This window comes from Aphis gossypii, unplaced genomic scaffold (assembly GCF_020184175.1).
Source record: "Aphis gossypii isolate Hap1 unplaced genomic scaffold, ASM2018417v2 Contig00954, whole genome shotgun sequence".
Classification (NCBI taxonomy): Eukaryota; Metazoa; Arthropoda; class Insecta; order Hemiptera; family Aphididae; genus Aphis; species Aphis gossypii.
In genome coordinates, this window is record NW_026083380.1 from 11,508 (window position 1) to 34,721 (window position 23,214).

General features: G+C 28.7%; 1 protein-coding gene across 1 annotated transcript; it reads left to right on the top strand.

Annotated features, from left to right (window-relative positions):
* Window positions 1–12,982: 12,982 nt before the first annotated feature.
* On the top strand, window positions 12,983–21,826 carry LOC114123354 (uncharacterized; the record flags this gene model as incomplete). Its single annotated transcript, XM_050210520.1, is given in 13 exon segments — window positions 12,983–13,411; window positions 14,672–15,016; window positions 15,100–15,303; window positions 17,859–18,201; window positions 18,415–18,544; window positions 18,547–18,611; window positions 18,680–18,876; window positions 18,984–19,123; window positions 19,195–19,428; window positions 20,659–20,730; window positions 20,957–21,028; window positions 21,137–21,220; window positions 21,543–21,826. Coding segments are annotated over 12 exon segments (1,878 nt in total), but the record flags the coding sequence as incomplete, so codon positions are not given.
* Window positions 21,827–23,214: the final 1,388 nt, after the last annotated feature.

Sequence of the window (23,214 nt, forward strand, 5' to 3'; positions counted from 1 at the left end):
CACTTGAATGTAGTCTCATAGCTATGGTTAGCATTTCCTTAGACACATTTTTTTCTAGAGATAACCACCAAGTTAGTGGTGTTACTTGTTTTTTAGTATTCTCTGAAAACAAATAATCTTTGAATGGAAATCCTTGTGCCTGGTATGTGATAACCTCTGCCATAATATTTGGATGCTAGTGATTAATGTAATCCATTGCAGGGTCAGTTTGTTCTTGACTAAGTTTTGAACCAATAAATCGGTGATCTAAAATATTTACAATGTAATGATATTCTGTTAATACCATGTCAAAGCGATGATTAAATGCTTCTAAAATTTCCATATCGTATGCTTCAGTCTCAAAAAATTCTTATAGTGTTAACCAAACATCACATGCCTCCCCAATGGTACAGTTGTCTTTCTGAATTTGATCCAATGAAATGGCAATTTTTTTTAATTTTTTTAAGTAAATACTAGAATTATGCTTGATATTGACATCATTCACTTTTGAAAAAATGGTTTTATCAACTGCTGTTCTATTTTCATCACAAAGTTTAAATAGTATATGCCAATTATCAAGGTAACGCTGTATTGTATTTGCTAAAGTATTCCACCTTACATCTTGAGGAAGTACCAACGCTTTCCTTCCTTCCATTTTATATCTTGCAGAAAAGAAATGGGAATTTCTGAAGTATTTAAATATTTGTTTTATATGGCTAGATTTAGCATATGAGCTGAGCATCCATAAGTCACAATATCTGGACTTGATATATCCTCACATGTAGCTAACTCTTGTCTCATTTTTTTCATGTTTGCTGTATTATCTGTTACTACACTACCAATAATACAGCCAAAACTTTCACAATTTTAATTTGTTTCTGTTAAACATAATGTGTATTGTTGCGTGCCAGTATCAGATTTGAATCCAAATGGTTAATTTGAATGAAAGTTAAACTTAATAACGTAATATGTTTTATTGCATACAAACAAAATACATGTAACAAATAAATAAGTGGCTGAGTGACGTGAAAGTGCTCAGTTGTTGATAGCTTTGGTACATCTGCCGTTGCTGGTCTTCGGGCTCCCTTATATATCGTGGTGCGTCTCTTGTTTACGTCGTGTGGTCGCCTTCTGGGCGAAACCAGGTGTCCTTGTTGTTGTTGTTGCAAATTCGGACACGAATTTGAGAATGTGCAATAACATCTCAAATGCATCATTAGTGCACTATAATTATTGGTGCGCTTACTATCCCGACACGTGTCATGGTCATAGTAGCGTCCGCATTACCCTCAACACGAGGCATGGTCATACTAACTTAGCCTTGATATCTCGTAGATATCTTATAGATATCTCATAGCCCATAACACCTCCCCACAAAAAAAAGGTTTATGTCTGCAAGACAGAAATCTTTACAATTTTTCTTAAATGCACTCAGTTACACTTACAATTTCAGTTTACATTGGTAACTTAATAATGTTAGTTATATCAAATTTAAATCAATTAAGAATACAATATAAAGTATGTTAGTATAGTATATATTATTAATATATATATATATTTTTTTTAATATTTAAATCTCCTTCACCTTGATTAATACAATTAAAATAATAAAATAAATTCGTGAATAATTAATTAATATTACACACGAATGTTACGTTCTACCCACATCCCAAATTAAATAACTGAATAACTGAATCTACACATAGGTATAAAATTAATATTAATATTTTAAAATGCTTTATTAAGTTTTCATATCGTTGTTTTTTTTTATGATAATATGATTAAATATATTATGTTTAGTAAATTCTACATCCATTCTTAGATCATGAAATTGTTTTAGTATAGTTACTTTCTCTTTTTCCGTATACTCTACGTTTTTGCGGTTTTAGTTCATGCAAACTATAATTCTGATTTTAGTCTTACGAAATATGTATCGTAACATTGACCTTATTTTGTTTTACATTCTAACTCGTCATTCATACCTAGTTTATTCATTACTATTTATTTAATTCTTTTTTATTCACAAACCTTTCTTAAATTTATTCATTAATACTATAATTTTATATTTGATTAATCATTTCTTTATTATTATAATATTGTTTTAAATTATTTTTATGTATGGTAATGCCTCGTCGGCCAAGTTGTATAACTATATTTTCATCTCCTATTACTTCAATTACTTCATATGGCCCTAACCATAGTGAATTAAGTTTGTTTTTATGTGCGTTATCTTTTAAAAGTACTAAATCTTTCACGTGAATATTTACAGAATTCTCATTTTTGTCATATTGGTCCTTACTTTTTACTTTGTGTTCAATTAACTTCTCTCTTGCTAATTTATGCGACACTTGCATACTCTGTTTCAAATCATATAAATAATCATCATAATTATATTGCGGCACTGGTTCGGATTTTAATTTAATCGGTATTTCTAACGTACACCCATACACTAACGCGTATGGTTGAAAATCATTTGATGTATGTACCGTTGAATTATATACAAAAAATGCATATGGTCATGATAAAATAAACCAGGTATGTCAGCAACTTTGTGTGGCGCACAAGATGGCGGCCGGTGTACGTCTGTTATCAGTTGTCAAAATAGTACTGTAATATTCTGTAATTCTGTATGGATTTTACAATGATGTGTTTTTTTTAAATTTTTTTTTTGTGTCTGTTGCTACCTTTTAGGACAGTAAAAATGCTCAGGTTTTCCTACCTACCTTTTCTAATAGGAAAGTGGATTTTCAAAGTGATTTTGGTTTTTGGTGTAACTATAAAAGAATACATTTTTAACTTATGAACTTCATTATTTTATTTTTATTAGTTTTTTTTAATGTTGTATTAGTATGTAATATTTGATTGTTTATTTTATTCATCCGAATAAAAGTTCTAGTACGAACCAAACATTGTAAAACTTCAAGTGGTAAATTTGGAAATTGTATTTCTAGTATTTTTGAGAGGTGTTTTATTATGTTTGGCCTGTTGCTTAGAGCATCACCATGAAGCTCTATAAACATTGGATCCAAAACATGTGCAGCATTTACGAGTGTCTTTGATGGTATTGTAAGATTTCCTTTTGAAAGATGTTTAATCCATGAAATATGTTTCTCTGAATTATCATCTTCATCTTTCAGGTAATGATATTTAGAAATAAAACGATGTGCTATATACCCAGCCACATATCCACACATTCAGTTTCAACTTCTCCAAATGATTTCTTATTTTCCATCTAAAAATAAATGTTATTGTTGTAAATCGCAATAAAATCATTATTATACATTTTTGAACTTGATTGAAGTTGAATTGATAAATTGTCTAATTTAGCAAGGACTTTATTTAGTTTGGTAAATAAATACAATTTACATACTAATTATTCTACCTCATGCTGTGTTATTTGTTCCATTTAAGTTGATTTTGTTAATTTACAGTGTACATACCTCCTGCTCAAAGAAATCAAGGATATTCATATCAACATCATCAATTGTAGCTGCTCCTTCCTTGCTATTAATATGTGCATGTTCTTCGGTTGTGGCAGTGTCATCATCATGCATTTGTAAATCACACTGGGACAGTACTTGTACAGACAAACATTCTTCTCCCAAAACCAAGCTATTCTCTGTGCAATCAGTAGTATTTCTATTTGAAGTGAAAACTATTCTGGAATGCTTGCCTAAAATGTACCATCTCAGACTAGAAATATGTATTTAAAAAACATTATTAAGTTAAAATGAGAAATGTATATGTGTATATAAGATAAGTTACCAACGCATATTTAAATTGCAAAGGTGTTATATTGTTAAATGCTGCTCCACACATTCCTTTAAGGAAACTAAAAAAATTCTCCAAGATATCTTGGTTGACTTTCCTTGTCATAATATATGAGATATTATATACTTTTAAATCATTTAATAAGCCTTTTAAAGATTTATTTGTAATAACGTAATAACAATACCTAGGAACAAAAACATTTGTATTTCTTCATGTAATTTTGGTAATATGATGCATAAATATTATATTTTAAATACCTTTTTGAAATGGCAACAAGGTTTTTTTCCGGTGTATTCTCATATTTAAAATAAAATTAGACATTTTGTCTAATAATTTATCCTGAGACTGTAAATATAATCCATAACTTGCTGAATTTTTATCAATTTTTTGATGAGTATTCAGCAAGTCAAACCAGTCATTAAATAACTGGATTACTTCTGAAGCCTAAAAAATAGTTACCTAGTTTACTTTTTTGTCTATGAGTAAAATATACATATTGCTATCAGCTTTTTAATCATTTTTATTTTGTGCCTTATAACTTGTTCAGATTATTTAGACATTTATTATTAAGAAATAACTATTAAAGTTAAACTAATTTTATCTATGTAATAAATAAATGTATTTGTACCTCTTTCCAAATATACCCTGTAATTAAATTATTGTTTCCACAGAAACTTATTGCCTTTGCCACACCATTTGAAAAAACTTGAACGGCTAGTCGAACATTCATTCGCGATGCACCTTCTACCATTATATGCCGTTCAGTCAATTTATACTCTAATTTGAAGTCATTATTGCTATTTAATTTTAACAGTTCTTTTAAAATATTGATGCCAACAAATTTTTTATTTGGTAAGACAAATCCCCTGTGAAAAATAATTAAGTATTTGATTGTTTGTAATTAATATTTGTAGATTGAAGTACCCAGTTATCTAGAAAATGATTCCTAGCCAACTTAATAAGGTGTGGAACATCAGCAAAAACATATATATTTTTAGTTGTTTTTGGATGTGGAAACGATGTTTGTTCCATAGATATATGTAATTCACGCCACAATCCAATGTTCGTTGGGCCCATATTGCTAGTAACTGCTACTACGTTATATCCTTTATCATACAATTCTATTATAATCCTTTTTAATAACTCTTCAGTCATTTGAGTGTCGAAGTTGTAAAATATTGGCTTCTTCCACGGAGATATGAGTCCTGTTAAGAACATGTTTATTAAGAAAATATTTTATACATACCAATACACAGTATAGTTGATATAAACCAAAAAAGATATGACCATAATCGGAAAGCCGGAACGTTCTCATTTAACATCCAAAATTGTTTAACGTTCCGATGTGTACCGGTTTTATTTCGATAAAAATCACTACAAAAAACCGATACGTACAGTCGTTGCCAGATAAATTGAGCCGGCGGCGGCGGCGTTTTTCAGTAAGTGTAGCCCAAACTAGTCGCTGGCAGTGTGGTGCATAGGTCACACAGTTGGCTACGACGCGCGCAGTCACCAGTTCAAACCCGGCTCAGTGCAAACAATTTTCTGCAGAATTTTTTGTACTCTCTTTCCCATGCCATCGTTCTGGCTGCAGTACACTGCTAAAAACAACTAACCTAACCCGGTGTGTTTCGACCGAATTGGATTTAAAATTAATATCGTAAAATAATTTTTGTAACAATTGTTGATTTCTTGAAGTATTTTCGGTAATAATATTGAAATACGGAGAACCACTGATTTTCCGTTATCGCGCCGCCGCCGCCGGCTTAATTTATCTGGCAACGACTGTAACGATATGGCCTTCTTGAAAATCTTGAATCACTACCGAGTACTGGGGGCGATACATCAATGTTTTTCTTAACGTTGGTTAACTGTGTAAGAATTGTTTAAAAATCACCGTGTTTTAAAACCGACACTGAACATTAAACTAAATATTTTGTTCGTCCATAACACTATAACACTTTGGTTGAACCATGAATGTTTTTCTTAAACGACAGCTAACTGTGTATGCACGGTTTTAAAAACATCGCGTTTCAAAACCGACGTTGAACACAAAAAATGCTACTCGGGCGGCCCACTGTGCTATAGAATAGTGGTACACCGGGCCGCGTATTAACAATCCCTACTCGAAACTAGCCACGATATTAAATCCACGCTTCTGATTGGGCATATTTGAATTACGCGCGAAAGTATTGTTACTATTATTATAATTATTATTATTATTATTTACCGCCAAACTAATTAAACAGATAAAACGTCAATAATTTTATATTTTCATAAATTAATAATCATTCAATATTCAAATATTTTAGTATTCAATAATAATAAATATATTAAAATAAATCAATGGTTAAGAAATACGTACCTACATTCGTTTTGAATTAGATAAAATTATTGGAAATATTATGTTAACTAGGTAAGATTGAAATAAAGTAAAACTAGGTATACAATAAATCTATTTTTTAGTATACTTAAAAAAAAAAGTTAGACTTGTATAAATAATTGTTGGTCATCAAGTAATGTGTATTGATTACTTTTTATAGACAATACTCTAGGTAATTAGAAACATACTAGAGTAGTAACAGCTTAAAAATTATAATTAGTATTAATAGTATCACTAGTACTATTGAAATGTATAATGTATATTGATGAAAATAAGGAAAATAAATTTTATTTAGAACAAAAATTAAGCATTTAAACATATACCCATTTATAATGTTTGAATTAATAGTTCATATTACAATTTAAAAGTATTATTTATTTATTTAGTCTTATACAAATTTCACCTCAAATATTATGTTAGTTCATTGAAAAATTATTAAAATTAATTTATAAATGTAAATAACAATAAAATACACTGTTAGCATATAAACATTGTAAGTACTTCCATGATTAAAATTATATAGGTAAGATCATCTACCCACAATTTGTATGGTAAGAATGTATATTGCCATAAGTTACAATTTATAAAATTAGTGACTCTTGTTGTGTGGCACAATGTTAGCGATGTTAGTTCCAAGACAACGAATTTTTGCTTTCTTTTTTTGTTTAATACAATTTTCCATATTGGAAGGATGACCAGATTGTATGCGTTTAGCACCAGATGTTATTTTTCTTGTACGCCTTGCTTTTGATGTTGGTTGTGTGCCTATAAGTTTTCCACGTCGAAGTCTGTTAAAAAATATATTAAGGAAATCTGATACTGTGTTTATGGTACCCAATAATTTTTAAATTGTCTAAGATTTTTTAAGACCATCAAATTTACATTATTTTGTGCCAAAGATGTTATACGGTTCATATTTACTTGGAGCTGGTCAATTTCTAAGGTGACTTTGTTTTGAATATCTGATTTATTTTGGTCACTGGATGAGAAAGGATCTGGATTTTCTGTATTTACAGTATGAAGATTTGTTGTAGTAGATGCAGAGTAATCTAATTCATTGGATTTTTGTATCATACTGGTGGTAGCATCATCTATGTTTTCCATCGGTGTCATAAAAGAAGGATTAAATTTATTTCCAACAGCTAGATTCCTAAGAGTTATTCTATCTTCAGTTGATAAAATAGGAATGTTTTCTATGATAAAACCATTATAATGAATAGCACAGATATGCTTGCAAAACGACCCACTGCTGCCAGCTGGACACTCACAGTGTTCATAACCATTATTCACTTGTACCACGTATTCAATACCAACATTAGATGATAAGGTAACTAAATAACTGTTGTCATTTACTTTAGTCACTTTTAAATTTTTAGGTTTCTCTAAAAATTACTTGTAATGTAATATAGGTTTAGTTACTCTGTATGATGCAAATTGTATTAACCTTCTCTTATGATAGTCCTCCAGAACTTTGAAAATAAAATCGACTAGCGCAGCAGCATTGAATGCTTTACACCTTTCAAGTACAACATCTTTAAAGATACGAATAGAAGATTCTATGACATTATTTGTATTATGACCATGTATGAATAAATGTTTTCTATAGCACACAGCCCACTCTTGTATTCAATTTTTAAGTAACGTCATATGTTTGGCAAACTGTACATTTTTATCCTTACATAATTCGTCCATACTTTTTAAAGCTTCTGTTTCATTATGAGAAAATAATATTGATCTAAAGTGTAACATTTTTGACTGTCTATCAGCCTTGTCTATACCATGTTTTGATTCCCAGAGCCATCTCCATAATGCTTGGCATATATGAAATGCACATAACAACAATAGTGCAGATGGAAATGCTTGTCGTTCAGCAGCACTGTCATCAGTCATAATTACTGATGGATATAATTGTCCATCAAAAGCAATGTTACCTAAACATTTTTTCAATAGTGTGAAAGCATGAAAATAGTCATTCTTTGTTTGATGTTTATGAATAATAACACCTAGAGGAATACCACCAATTTTTGATGAACCAAAGAAGAAAGTAACACTAGAATTTCCTTGATCACAAGAACCACTTGAATCAACAAAAACAATGTTTTTGGAAAATGAACAACAGTGAGCTCTTTTCATTATTTGAGTTTGTAAGAATATCAATATACATACATATGTATTTATTTTTGTACTTACCAATATGTTTGAATATAAGTATTCATGATCAGATATTTATATTAAAAAGCACAATAATTAATCTCAATGATTCTGTTACACCATTTAATGAAAATAAAAAATTATGTGTACGCAAATACTAAAAGTTGACATATTATAGCATTAATATACATTTATAGCATAATTACCTTCTTTTTAAAATACAAATGAAATATTAATATAGATAGAGGTAATTTATTAAAAATTTGTAGGTAGTTATTAATAATAGGTTAGGATATCTGGGTATACTTATCAACAACACAATTTAATATTTATTTTTTATATTTTCAAGTATGTGGTCTGGATCTTGAATGTCAGTTTTCCACATCCTTTTAGGATACATTGGGTTGACTAATTCGGGAAGCAAGCACTTCAAATAATACCTATAAATGTAGTTTAAAATTAAGTGTAAGGTTGAAGTATAATCATATTTGCATTTATTTTAAAATATATATTAATTCTTACGTTTTTAATTTTTTTATCATATTATTCTCCCAAAACGTTGCGTCATAATTAATTTTTTCTACCGATATCCAATTTGGTGTATAAATTACAAAATAACATAAACTTCTTTTAGTAATACGCATCTGTCCTATAATTTGATAATAATATATATTGTCCGTCCTTAATTTAATGGAATTCTCTGTGAAATTACAATATTTTATCTGTTAACAAAAACAAATACATGTATTTGCAAGTGTATATTTTGCATAATATAATATATTATTATATAGTATATTATACTATTAGCAAATATAAAATATCATCTAAAATAATTAAATTATAATTTTAGTTTATATTATAATTAGTTATGTTAAGTTAAGTGCTAGTTATAAAAGTAAAAAATATTAATTATTTTTTCCTCACTAATTTGTTATTTACAGCATCTATTGCACTAGTTGTATTTCTAGCACTAAATGGACATTTTATTTCTATGACACTATTTTCTCCAATCAAACCATCTATAGACATTATAAATTATAATATATAATACATAAGTAAAATTAATAAAATATTGATAACAATTAACTCATTATCTTATATACAATACCTGGACTTGCTGCCAAATAGGGAAACTCTGTATCTATAAATAACCCACAAGGTTTTACAGTAAAATTCATGGTTTCCTCAGCCTTTCTTTCAGCAATCTCCATATCTTTTCCATACTGAAGAGATTTTGCTTGCACATTATTTGCGTATAGAATGTTATAAACAGAATTTTTGCAGCTTGTATTGGGTCTCATCTTACATATTTGGCCAAATGACGAAGCTGTAAAACGAATTTTACGTTCTTGATACCATAATTGACTATCAGTCTGCTCTCTTGTGTCAATTTCAATTTGTACAACATTTATATTTTCAAGTCTGACAAGAAATTTTTTTTTTTTTATCTTCTATTTCTTCTGGGCTAAAATCTACAGAAAGAGGTTCTGCCATACCATAGTCTGCGTCTGGACCATTTGATACTGGTTTTTTATTTTTATTTTTTTTAGGAAACAATTGACGCCTTCTACTACTATTTTCTAAAATCCTTTCATGGTTTTTTAAATACATTTTACCAAACTTTCCTAAATCAATAAAAAAAAAAATTATGTAAATGTAACTATAGAAGTAAATAATAAATATCAAAGTAATATCACATAAATACTTAAATATTACAGCTACCAACAAACATATCTTTTACAAACTCAATAGTATTAAAATACGCACCTGGACTAAAATTCGATATTTTTTTATGAATGCACCTCAAATATTCTTTAGAGTTAAATGATATCACTGCAGCATGAACTCTAGTATTGTAGTTTCCTCTATTGGAGAAATTAATTCGTTTGCCGGGTATATGTTTATTTATAATTGCATTAAATTGTTCGCATATGTTGTTATTTTTATTTTCAAGAAGGCTCTCGGAATTATTTGCAAGTCGTAATGCATAATTTTTAATTTCTTGCATCATACCAGAATTGTCTGCTTCTGGCACTAAGTTCATATTATTTGATGTAAGTTGGTTACAAAAGTATTTATTACAATTATCATGTTGACCTAGACGATGATAAGGTCCATTTAACAAATCTTTTCTTATCCCTGAAACGTATATAACAAATGTTTACTATTTTACAAATAAACAAATTAAAAAATAAATAAATCCTAAAGGATGTACCTTTATCATATTTATAATCGAAAGTTTCTTGGTGTATACTGTATACACTATTGCAACAAAAATACTGACTTTCGCAATAACCGATTTATTATTTACACATCATTTTCTACTTTAGACAAAAAATGGTATAACATTTAAAATCAAACCTTTAATTTTTTCCAACTTCGAAAGACCAACAGTATATTTCCAATGTCTTACTGCTTTGATAACATCTCCTCGGAATCTAAGAATATTTGTAAGTATATGTTTTCGAATACGAATCGGATATTTTGTAATTCTAGCTAAAGTGGTTAGTTTGGAGCTATAATTCCGCAATAAATGATTAAAACATTCAATCTTTTTAATTGAAAATGTTGGACCATAGGGGGAAAGTTCGTTTAGCTTTTTCGTAACACTGCTATCTCCGTCTCCTATTAAATATTAGGTAAATAAAATATATTAGTATGATATGATTTAATTCAAAAAACTACTTTTTTTATTTACCAATGAGTTGATTATATTTTAAACCATGCATTTCTATGCTTTTTGTAAAACCTTCAAGTACTCCGTCTGCCTCCATAGCGGTTGACGGTTTTGTCCAATTTAAAAAACACTCATGTTCAGGAACCTTTATGTTTTTTGAATTATATTTTTGACATATCATACAGTATTTGTTACGGATACCAACAAATAACACTTTTTGTGTTTTAAGTCCAATTATAGTTGCCTAATTAAATAACCAATATAACTTGTTTTATCATTTTTAGCCGGTCATAATTTTTTTTTTGAATATCTTTAATATAATACATTCTTACCACTCCAGACAGAGCATCATACTTAGTTTTGTATGATCGTTTGGACCACTGTCCATCGGCTACTACGGTACACATGGGAATTCCATCACTATCGACATTTCCGCATTCTAATGCCATTTTGTGTTCCTCGTCGCCAGCTTTTTTTCATTTCGTCAAATGCAGAATTTTTTAGAATGGATCTTACTTCGGTTTGTAGTCTATGAAATGCATTACATGATAATGATGGCATTTCTAACGACGCTGCTAGTTCTGACATTTGAGAATGTCCTATTCCTTGTTTTATATAATAATAATAATATGTATAAAGAAAAATATTTTTAAATAAAACACGGGAGAGGCCGGTGAAGCAAAATGTGCTGAGGCGACAAGAAAAATTTGGTATATAAGACCACCGTACGCACGGGCAGAGGGGGTTCCGCTGTCGCTGAGTGAGTCTTCCTTGCGTTCCTACCTTTATATAGGAAACAGCGCCGAGATATACGTACCACGGGTATAGGTAATCTTCGAGTCGTTTCCACTATAAAGGAGCGAAGAATCAACAAGCGCACACCATCGTACCTCGTTAGTTAACAGTGCCATTCTAATTCATTTTAGAGAGTGTCATTAACGGAGGGCTATATTTTGTCGGAAAATATTTTGTTGGAACTGTATTTTGTCTGAAAGTGGTTTGTCGGAACCGTATTTTATCGGAACTGTATTTTGTTGGAAAAATAATGCATCGGAAAGTATTTTGTCGGAACCGTATTTTATCGGAAAAATAATTCATCTGAAAATATTTTTTCGGAACCGTATTTTTTTGGAAAAGTATTTTGTCGGAAATGTATTTCGTCGGAACCGTATTTTGTCGGAAAAATAATTCATCGGAAAGTATTTTGTCGGAAAAATGATAAGCTCAGAAATTCGAAAAAGTAGTACCAACTGACTAAATCGAAATTACCTTATTAATTACATATTCAATTATAAAATTTATACTGATAAAAATTGTATTATTATGATAAAAGTTATATTATGATAAAAGTTTTTTCATGATTTCGCGCTTTTATTTGAAAACCAATTCAAGTTATCATTCCATAACCTCAATTATTGTTTACTGACATTTTACCACCGTCTAAAACCCGAACCATGATTACACGAATTAATAATTTGTTATCATAATTTACAATCTATATTATTTGATAAAGCAAATTTTGGATGATTTTTTGTTTTTTTTTATGCTTTTTGAAAGCTATCTATTTAGTTACTGGAAAATTCGTTACACTGACCATTTAAATGGAATCTCCATAAAATTCTCTATCAACTTTAGATTTGACCATTTCTCGTTCTCCTATGTGGCATTAATATCATCCACAAACAGACGACCATAATAGTTCTGAACAGAGTATATACCTAATATTATAATACACATCTGTCTGCTGTCATCACTAATTTACTATACGTTTCTACCTATTTATAGGTTATTTTAAGTAATAATTATTTTGAACTTTTTTTTACACAAATATGTATCAGGGCGCATTACGAATTTATCGATAGCGAATTGTATGGAGATTGCAGTGTTGTTAGCTATAAAATATATATATTAGAGTGAATTTACCTATTATTATATAGGTTTTAATATTTGATTCTTATATATCCATCGATTTACATTAATAAATTGGTTAACAAATAATAAATTAACAAATGCGAAAAAAAGTTCAAAATAATTATTACTTAAAACGTTGAACAGACGTATACCATAAGACAACGTCTGGTTATACGAATAATCACGTAATACATTTTTCAACTTTTTGCTACTCCGATTACAGGCGAAATAATGGACGTACGTACTTTGACCATAGACCCTTTTTGAATTCTCGTACATAAAAAGACCAGAATCTCGAGTTTTGTAATGATAAAACGAAAACACAAAATCAAAAATATACGTAACTACGTAATTTTTTAAGTACAAAAAACACATGAAAAATCATAACTCCCAAACCAAAAGTCAGATAACCTCGATCTTGGTACCCATCGATACGGCAAAAAGTCCTTTATAACATCCGACAACAAAAAACAGCTCGCCAAGGCCAAAATATAAGTGTCCATGCCCCATGGCGAAAAAGTATATTTGATGATATTAAGGTGAATAAAGTAATTTATATATAAGCTATTTACGTGGAATATTTTTTTAAAATTTTCATTCCTTAGCTATAAATGTTGAACATTTTATAAATTTTTAACCACAAAATAATTATTACATTTTAAATTTGATAAATTTTGTCAAAATTTGAACTTTAAATGCTTACAAAAAAAAATTGTGCCTATGTATTTTTAATATTTTTCAACTGATATTGTAACATTATATCAGGAGCCTTTCATTAAATTTTCACGCTTTTTTAACCAACAAATAAAATTTTATTGATATTTATAGAAAAAAAAACTAAAAAAATGAAAACTGACAATGTCCGTAAACAGTTCAAAAAGAATCATATTATTTTCAAAATTTTATCGTGTATAGAAAATGCAAACATAAACAACCAGTGAAAATTGCATGCATCTATGGTCATTTGTTTTAGAGTTACACCAAAAACCAAAATTAATTTTGTTAAAAATCGATTTTGCGTAAAAATTCCTGTTTTTCCTTAATTTTTCTTTTGTTTTTCACGTCGCTTTTGAAAACTACTGTGAAATGTTTACTTTTGACCTCCCAAAGTACCAACTAGATTCACTTTTCTATCAGAAAAGTTATTGTTGAAGAAAATCCTAGCATTTTTACTGTCCTAAAAGGTGATGACAGACACAAAAAAAAATTTAAAAAAACACCATCATTGTAAAATCAATACATTCATTGCTTCGCTCAGAATCTAAAATATGACAGCCCGAGGAAGCACCCATGCATTTGTTGTCTCCGTCTTACACACGTACGACATTGTAATGTTCGTTCACTATAGTTTATACTTTTATAGTTTCAACTATTATAGTGTGCTGTTAGTTTTGATATTAGAGTGATTTGATTTATATTATACATTTTTTATATAATAACATTATCTGTACTTAAGCATTGGCTTTTATTCAATATTTCAATTTTCAAGCGAGATATGAGCATTTTTAATTTTTGATATTTCACATACCCATATCTTGCTTGAAAATGAAAATGTCGAAAAATCGGCAACGCTTAAGCACAGATTATGTTCTTACCTGAAAGTTTTATAATAGGTCAATTCACTAACACAAACTAACAGCACACTATTGAAATTAGTGAACGGCAATTTGCCATGTCGTGCGTGTGTAAGACGGAGACAACGATTATAATATAATATATTATTATTATATTATAATATAGCGTCCTCTTAAGATAATAAAAACATATAAACACCAAAATAAAATAATTTAATTCATTAGCTATTCCTGGAATTATTACGATTGCAACAATGCCGATAACAACTACAGTGCGATGGAAAATATATGCGAATGTATTTATTGTTATGCGACCGGTTGTTACTTGTTCTATACACCCGTATGGGTTGCTCGTAAAAATAGAACAAATATATAAAATTCTCACAAATTATAATCAATGTACAATCCGTCGGGTTTCATTAATACGCATACGCTGTTTATGCTGTCTGTTGAACACTGCTCTTAACGTACAACAGTAACTTCGTCGTTTTAATTTGTTTTAATGCAATTTTAAAAAATGGAACACCAACAATATCATTACAAATCAAACGGTACTAAAAACAATGTTGAGTAAGTTTTTTATATATTACGTGCACGTATTTACTACCTAAGTATGAACGTTTTTACCAAACTAGTTTTTTTTTACCATTTAGATATTATACTTGCTCCAGTCCAAATGTCACCTGTAATGGTACAATTAAGAGGAAAATTGATGGAACAATTGTTTGCGGTAAATCACACACCCATGAACCATTTCTTCAAACAATTGAAAAAAAAAAATTTCGGAAGGTACTTATTGATAGAGCAGAATCCGAGACTCAACGTTTGAAAATTATCTATGATGAAGAAGCTATCAGGTATACATGCATTACGTATTTGGTTACTTTTGAAAATTCTCGTTTTTAGAGTGCCTAAAGGTCCCCACACACTGCAGCGGTGGTGGTAACACCAAAATGAGTCCGGACACAATTTTATCGCCACCGCTGCAGTGTGTGGTGCCCTTAAGTGTGTTGATCTATTATATTTGAGGAGTGCATAAATACAGGGCCGGAGTGGAAGGGTTTCGGCCCACTATTTTCTGTAAGCAACCGGCCTGTTTTCTACATTTATCGGCCCAACTTAAACTAACAAAATATTATATTTTTCTAAACAGTACCTATAGTAGTACAATAATTAGGATTTAGGAACTCTTTTATGTTGATTACAAAGAAAATGTAAAATATATCAATACATATAGGTATAAATCAGTTACACTAAGTAGAAGTACGACAAATTAAATCTTATAAATTATATATTTATGTAATTAGGTATGTGTACGATAATAATTTAGATAATATGAGTTTTTAATAATGTCCAAAATATCTTCAACCTTCAAATCATTCAATATATCTTTTTCTAGACATTAATAAAAAAACATCTAAGCGGTCATTAGATAATGAAGCACGTAGACGATTATTGATAATTTTTAATTTACTAATTACTCGTTCACAATTAACCTGAGTTACTGATAAGGTTAGTACATATTACATGGCTGCATATAAATTAGAATAAGTAGGCATATGTAAATTAAGCGAATGAAGTAAATTAAAAACACAAATCAGACAATTCTCTTGGGCGTATATAGCTTTTTCATCATGGATAGAACCAATAATGTTCACATTCAGATCCTAAAAATAATGTTTTCATATAAATATTTTTAACACAAATATTATAAAACCAATAGGGTAAACTTGAATAAAAAGTATTGCAGTAACTATAGCAAATACTTCAAAAATATCTATATTAATAATAGGGTAATATTTGGACGATAATATTTTTATACATTGAAAACGCAAGTGACCGAAAACAATGTTTATGTTTTTTGGTACTCGAGAACTTCCTTTACATTATTTTTGTACGTCCGATGACGTCAAAGTCTTACTTGTACCACACGAGATGCTGACAGTAGTGATAAAGACATCAATTTAAATATTTTTTTTGCAGAAATTAATCTTAAATTAATTCTATAAAATAGGTATACAAAATCTAGTACCTAGTGATATTATATTTAAAATTTAATTTATTTTTAAAAAAATAATTATGAAAATTGAATGTATATAATATATAGAGTATTATGATTCATACTAATTATTATAAAATAATTATATATTCTCATCTAGTTAATTAAAACCTGAAATTTAGTATAATTTAGTTTTACGGCTATATTCCAACTTATACTTAATAGTAACATTATTTTTATACATTGAAAACGCAAGTGACCGAAAACAATGTTTATGTTTTTTGGTACTCGAGAACTTCCTTTACATTATTTTTGTACGTCCGATGACGTCAAAGTCTTACTTGTACCACACGAGATGCTGACAGTAGTGATAAAGACATCAATTTAAATATTTTTTTTGCAGAAATTAATCTTAAATTAATTCTATAAAATAGGTATACAAAATCTAGTACCTAGTGATATTATATTTAAAATTTAATTTATTTTTAAAAAAATAATTATGAAAATTGAATGTATATAATATATAGAGTATTATGATTCATACTAATTATTATAAAATAATTATATATTCTCATCTAGTTAATTAAAACCTGAAATTTAGTATAATTTAGTTTTACGGCTATATTCCAACTTATACTTAATAGTAACATTATTTTTATACATTGAAAACGCAAGTGACCCCAAACAATGTTTATATTTATTGTTACTTAAGAACTTCCTTTACAAAATTTTTTTGTATTGAAAATAGTGTAATGATGAGTTTTTTTTATTCATAGTCTTTTAATTTGTTTAGTGGTTAGTTTTACACTCAATTTAGTGGCCCAGACAGGCCCTGCATAAATATATAAGTTTGTAGTTTGAAGAGTGCATTAATATATTATAAGTTTGTGTCAAGAATTAAGAGTTTAACTTACATTTGTTGTGTCTTTCAATCTAAATAGCAATAAGTACTCAGCCACTCAGGTCTCATTGGTTCTAAAAACTTATATTACGCTTCAACCCACTGTTTATGTTTTTATAGCTGTGGCGCCAAATATTTTAAAGATAATATTATATTAATAAGTATATACATTATACATATTGAAAGGGAATATTTAATTTTTAAAACTAACAATAAATCTATCTCAATTTTATTCACAGTTGGGAGTCGATTAAAGGAAAAACATTTTGTAAAATATTGATATACAACAAATTATACGAGTAGATACATGTTTTTATAATTTAATAAAAAAAAAACTAGATGTTAGATTTATTTTAAATAAAATATTTTTTGATGCCATACCTAACTAATATAATAACCCCACGTACATTTTTCATGTCTTTAAATTCATTAATAGTTTAATAATTTGAAAGATACTCATAAATAATTTTGATATATTTAAATTTACCTTATTTTTTAATATTATTATCTAGAAATCCAAATATGGCTTACACCTATCCTTGGACATCAGCCGAGTCATCAATGCGTAAGGCAAGACGTGCACATGTTCCGGTACTACCTGAAACTCTTAATGCTTTGGGAGAGATGTTGGAAGAACAGGAAAACTTGATTCAATGCAAGGGTCATCGATTTTTTCAGGAGTGTATAGTAGATGGCAATGGGCAAGCTTATGTTATGTTTGCCTGTTCAGAGGTCATCAATGATGTAATTTTAAATGAAGGTACGGAATTGCATGCTGATGCAACTTTCAAAGTCATACCATCTATGCCCAAATGCCGGCAGTTGTTTATAATGCATATCATTATTCAAAATCACGTAAGAAAATGTTTTAGATTTTTATTGTACTATAAATATTATTGTGACCATATGTATAAGGTATAACAAGACTATTTAACTAATTGCAGTACAAATGTAAAATAGTCTTGTTACACCTTACACCCTGTAAACATTATACTTTTTTACAAATTATTCTTAAATTGTTCACATGTTATTTAAATGAAATAAAAATAATAAATTATACATTTACAGTCTGTTCCAATATGTTATATTATAATGGAAAGTAAAACTCAAAATGCTTATCTAACGGTATTAACGAGTTTTAAAAGTATTTTTCCAAATGTCAAGCCTTCAGTTATAATGACTGACTATGAAGTTGGATTAAAAATTCATTTTCAATTGTATACCCTGATGCCATTTTAGTTTCGTGCTGGTTCCATTATGTACAGGCAAGTATTTAGCATAATTCACTATATTAACGTTAAGAATTATTTTAAAACGTTTATTCATTTATTAGAGTTTGTGGAAAAATATAAAAAGGTTGCATTATACAACATACATAAGGGACAATGAACTAGCAAAAAAATGTTTAAAAATGGTGATGGCACTTGCATTGCTTCCTGCAGAACAAATTGAGTTGGGCTTTCAAGACGTAAAGACATATGCTAGAATGAATAATGTAAACTTGGCAAGGTTTTTCACTTATTTTTCTAGGTAATATTTATTATGAAGTACATTCTTAAATAATTTTATTTCAAATAAAATGTGTAAATATAAAAATTGTAATAGGTACTTAATATTAATATTATTAATTAATGTAGGCATTGGATTAACCGGACAGGGCCAAATGTTTTTTCAGTATACGGTCAAGCTAGGCGCACCAACAACAACATTGAAAGCTTCCATGGTAAAATGAAAGATAAGCTTCAAGTATGTCATCCGAATCTATGGAAATTTCTGGGTCAGTCAAAATTAGTCAGAAGCATATAAGTTATAAACTAAAATTTACATACAAATTAATATTTTCATTAGATCATCTGAGTGGTTATAGTAAATTACAACATATTATTATTGAACAACTATCAAGAGGGATGCAAGTTACAAGATCAGTGAAGACTAAATATATCCTGAACTCTAAACGAATAAAAATAGCTTCAGATCAACTAGAACTGGGAATTTTGACCAGAAATGAATTTTTAGTGAAATGCTCACATACGGTTGATGGTTATATTTTAAGAGAGGGTAATTGGAACAGAAATGTCAATGGTAGGTTACTCACTTTTACTAATATTTGAAAAGAGACAGTGTGTATTTTTTGTATTTTGATAAACTCAAATAGTACTAAACCCAGTGTCAGCCTGGATCATTATTGGGTTCTTAGCATAGTAGTTTTAAATAGGCAGCTTTGCAAACATCTTGATTTTTTGATTTGTAAAAGGTTAACTTAAATTCCGAGATACAAATATAATTGATAACTAGTTCCCAAAATTATACCTATATTAGTATACTAGCTGTTACACCCGACGTTGTCCAGGCCAAATATTTGTATTTTTAATAAATATATTTGTACACAATTTATATATCATATTTCTTTCAATTATAACATTAATATAATATATAATGAATTGCAACCATTTAGATTGACAAAAAAAAAATTATTTTTCGTATGCTAAAAAAATCATGTCTGAGCTCTTTACCTATCTACAGCCTATATGAGTTGAAAAATCAAGCTGCACTCTCCAATTTTCAAGTAAATAATCTATTGAAATAACTTTTATTGAAAATGTTCCAGTCATTTTTTGAGGCTATTAATTTAGGATAAACCAACATCATTTTAGTTGTGCCTTTAACCCAATTACGCCCGCCAAAAAATTAAAAAAAAAACATTTAGATTGTATAAGTGTATCTTGGTTTTGGTGTACCTACTTAGGTTAACATTTAATATACTAATTTTTACTAATTATTTATCCTATAACCAATAGCAACAATTTATAAACAAAAATGTCTATCGTAAATGTCAAAATTCCTATTTGAGCACCTCCCGGGCCGGGGGTGTTTCTCTTCTATATTATGCATGTCATATATATATATATATAAACTTTCCTCTTGAATCACTCTATCAATTAAAAAAAACGCATCAAAATCCTTTTCATAGTTTTAAAGATCTAAGCATACATAAAGAAAAGGGGACTTTGTTTTATAATATATTATATTGTTGGGCCCCCTACAGAAAATAAAACCCCACCCTCCAGTGGTTGCTGGGTAGCCGGGTGGGCCAGACTGACACTGACTAAGGTATTATTGAAGTAGTTTTAATCATTATTTAAAAAAAATCAAGGAGAAAGTATGACTTTATACTTCTTAACATGGAATTCCATCCCTGAACATGAGCTAAACCTTTTATAAGTAAAAGATTGGGATTAATAATAAACCGTTCAATGACAGTAAATCAGCGCCATTTTAAACTGAATAATATCTATTATTTTTTATTTTTAGATGAATTTTTATCTTCAGATGATGATGACATTGCTCCCTTACCATTGCAACAAATAAATGAACCAAACATCGGTAAAGTAAAATCTTTATTAATGTCTATTCTTATTTATTTTTATTTTTAGTTAGCTAATAAGGTGTACTTGAAATTTAATCATCTAGACTCTAGAATCTAGAGTAAAGACCATCCAAAATATAAAAAAAAACTTACCAAATTGTACACTTACATATTTTGCCCTACGATTTTGAATATATTGTTTTATTTTTCTAATTTATATGTTTATTATTGATAACATTTTAGTTTTATTTGAAGAACCTGAGGTATTAGATATTGGTCCAGTCGTTGATGTTCCCATTGCTGAAGTCTTAGAAGGTGTGTCACTACATAAATATCACTGTGTGATTATAACTTATAAATTCATAACATTTAAAAATTTAACTAAAATTAATTTGCTTGATCAATTATTTAAAAAAAATTTAGATGAACAAGAACTTGAGATTGAAGACGATTCAATTGTTGAACATGTTAATATTGTAAACGCTCCAAATCAGGACAATAGTGAAGGTGTGTAGTCAAAACAAACATAATGAGAATAATTTATGAATGCATTAACGCATACCTACCTAATGGGATGAAATCAAGTTACTTAAATTAACTCGATTAACTCTTTAACACAATGAATTATTTATAACTATTAACTATTTAGTATTTTCATCATTTAATTTAACTTATTACTTAAAATACCTAGTTTAAAAACATTAACTCGCCCATTATTGTTCTTTTTTTTTTTGTAAATAATAATAAAATGTCTTGAAATAAATTTAGCTGACAAAATATATCCAGAAAAATAGACTAACTTATATTATTATTTTATAATCTTTTGTAGATGAAAATGACTTTATTGTACCAGAAGATTTAGAATTACGAATTTGGGAGAATATTTATGGACCCTTTGAAGAAGCGGAAGAAATTCCATTTGTTCAAGTGCCTGAGAACATAGAGCAATATCGTGTAACACCCAACGAAAATCTCTGTATTATATGTTTTGAGAGTTTGGCAACTCATGCACCTGTACCTTGTGGCCATAAGGTCATGTGTGAAAATTGTGCATCTCAACTTGACAGACAGCGTTGTCCTCTGTGTAATACAGATTTTCTTTTAATAATCAGAATATATTAAATTATTAATTGTTAATTACTTTTGTTTAAATCATGTTTAATAAACTATAATCTGTTCCTAAATATTGTATTTTTTTTTAAATAATCAATTCCTCTACTATAGGTACTTAACAAACATGAATAAATTTACATGGGTAATTCATTTTTTAAAATTATACATAGTTAAACAAAAAACAATGTTTTATTCCATAAACATTAATATGCACTGAATTTACCTTTATTTATTTATAATTTACCTTTAACCTTCTTTTCCTATAGGTAGTTTGATTAAATTAATTGACCGATGATCACTATTATTATTGAAATAGAAACCAAATCTAGGGAGAAAACATTAAAATTTACCCTTTAAAATAGAACAACTTATTATTTTGTGTTATTGAAATTCATTGTTTAGGTATACTTAGGATTTACTTTGATTCTATATTTGATACAGTAAAGAGGCAAACAATACTAACTGAAGAATGACTTGGCCGCATTAAGATTATTATCGACTTATGGTAGTATTAAATTTAGTACAGGACCTACAACACTAACTGTAGGAAAAAAGATTAGACTTACAAGGCTACAACTATAATTTCCTAAAAATATAAGTATCTATTAAACATTATTATATAGGTACTATATTTTAATCCATAACATTTGTATAAAGCCAATAAAGGTATATTTAATATTATACATTCTATTGAAAAATGTATATAATCGTTTAAATGTTTAATGTATAGTACAAATGGCTAATAATAAAATAAATTACTTTAATTACATTAATATCATCAGATATGTTGACAGACTGTCTTCGCTCAGAATCGTTTTTTGTCTACAACGATTGTATATTATTGAATTCAAATTTAACACCAACCATTACAGTGGCCCACTTGTAACCTACTGTATAGGCGTATAGCAGAGCTACATCCACTTACCCACCTTTTTTCTTTTTGAATTATTCTGCAGATGATTTTGTTTATAAATATTGAGGTAGGTACCCAAATTAAAATTCGAAAGAGTTTTTAACTTTCCTAGTGAATCGCATGACTCTTAATACCTATATATTATAATATACGTTTTTAGTGCGACAATACATAACAAATATATATTTCCTCTAACGGAAACCTCCCAAAAGCGGACGTTTTTTCGGGAACGGGGACAATTTCACTACTTTTAATCATTTATAGATAATGGATTCAATGACTTTTAAGCTTCAAACTGGTGGCTTTAAAGTAGAAAAGTGCTTTATTTTTGTTGACAACGCAGCTGCAGCTCCTCATTCCCAAAAATTCGACGACTGAGGATGTTCACGATTCAGAGGTTTCACTGTATACTAATATATACATTTTTAAGGTAGGAATATCTAACATAGGTATTCATAACTTACAATAATTTACA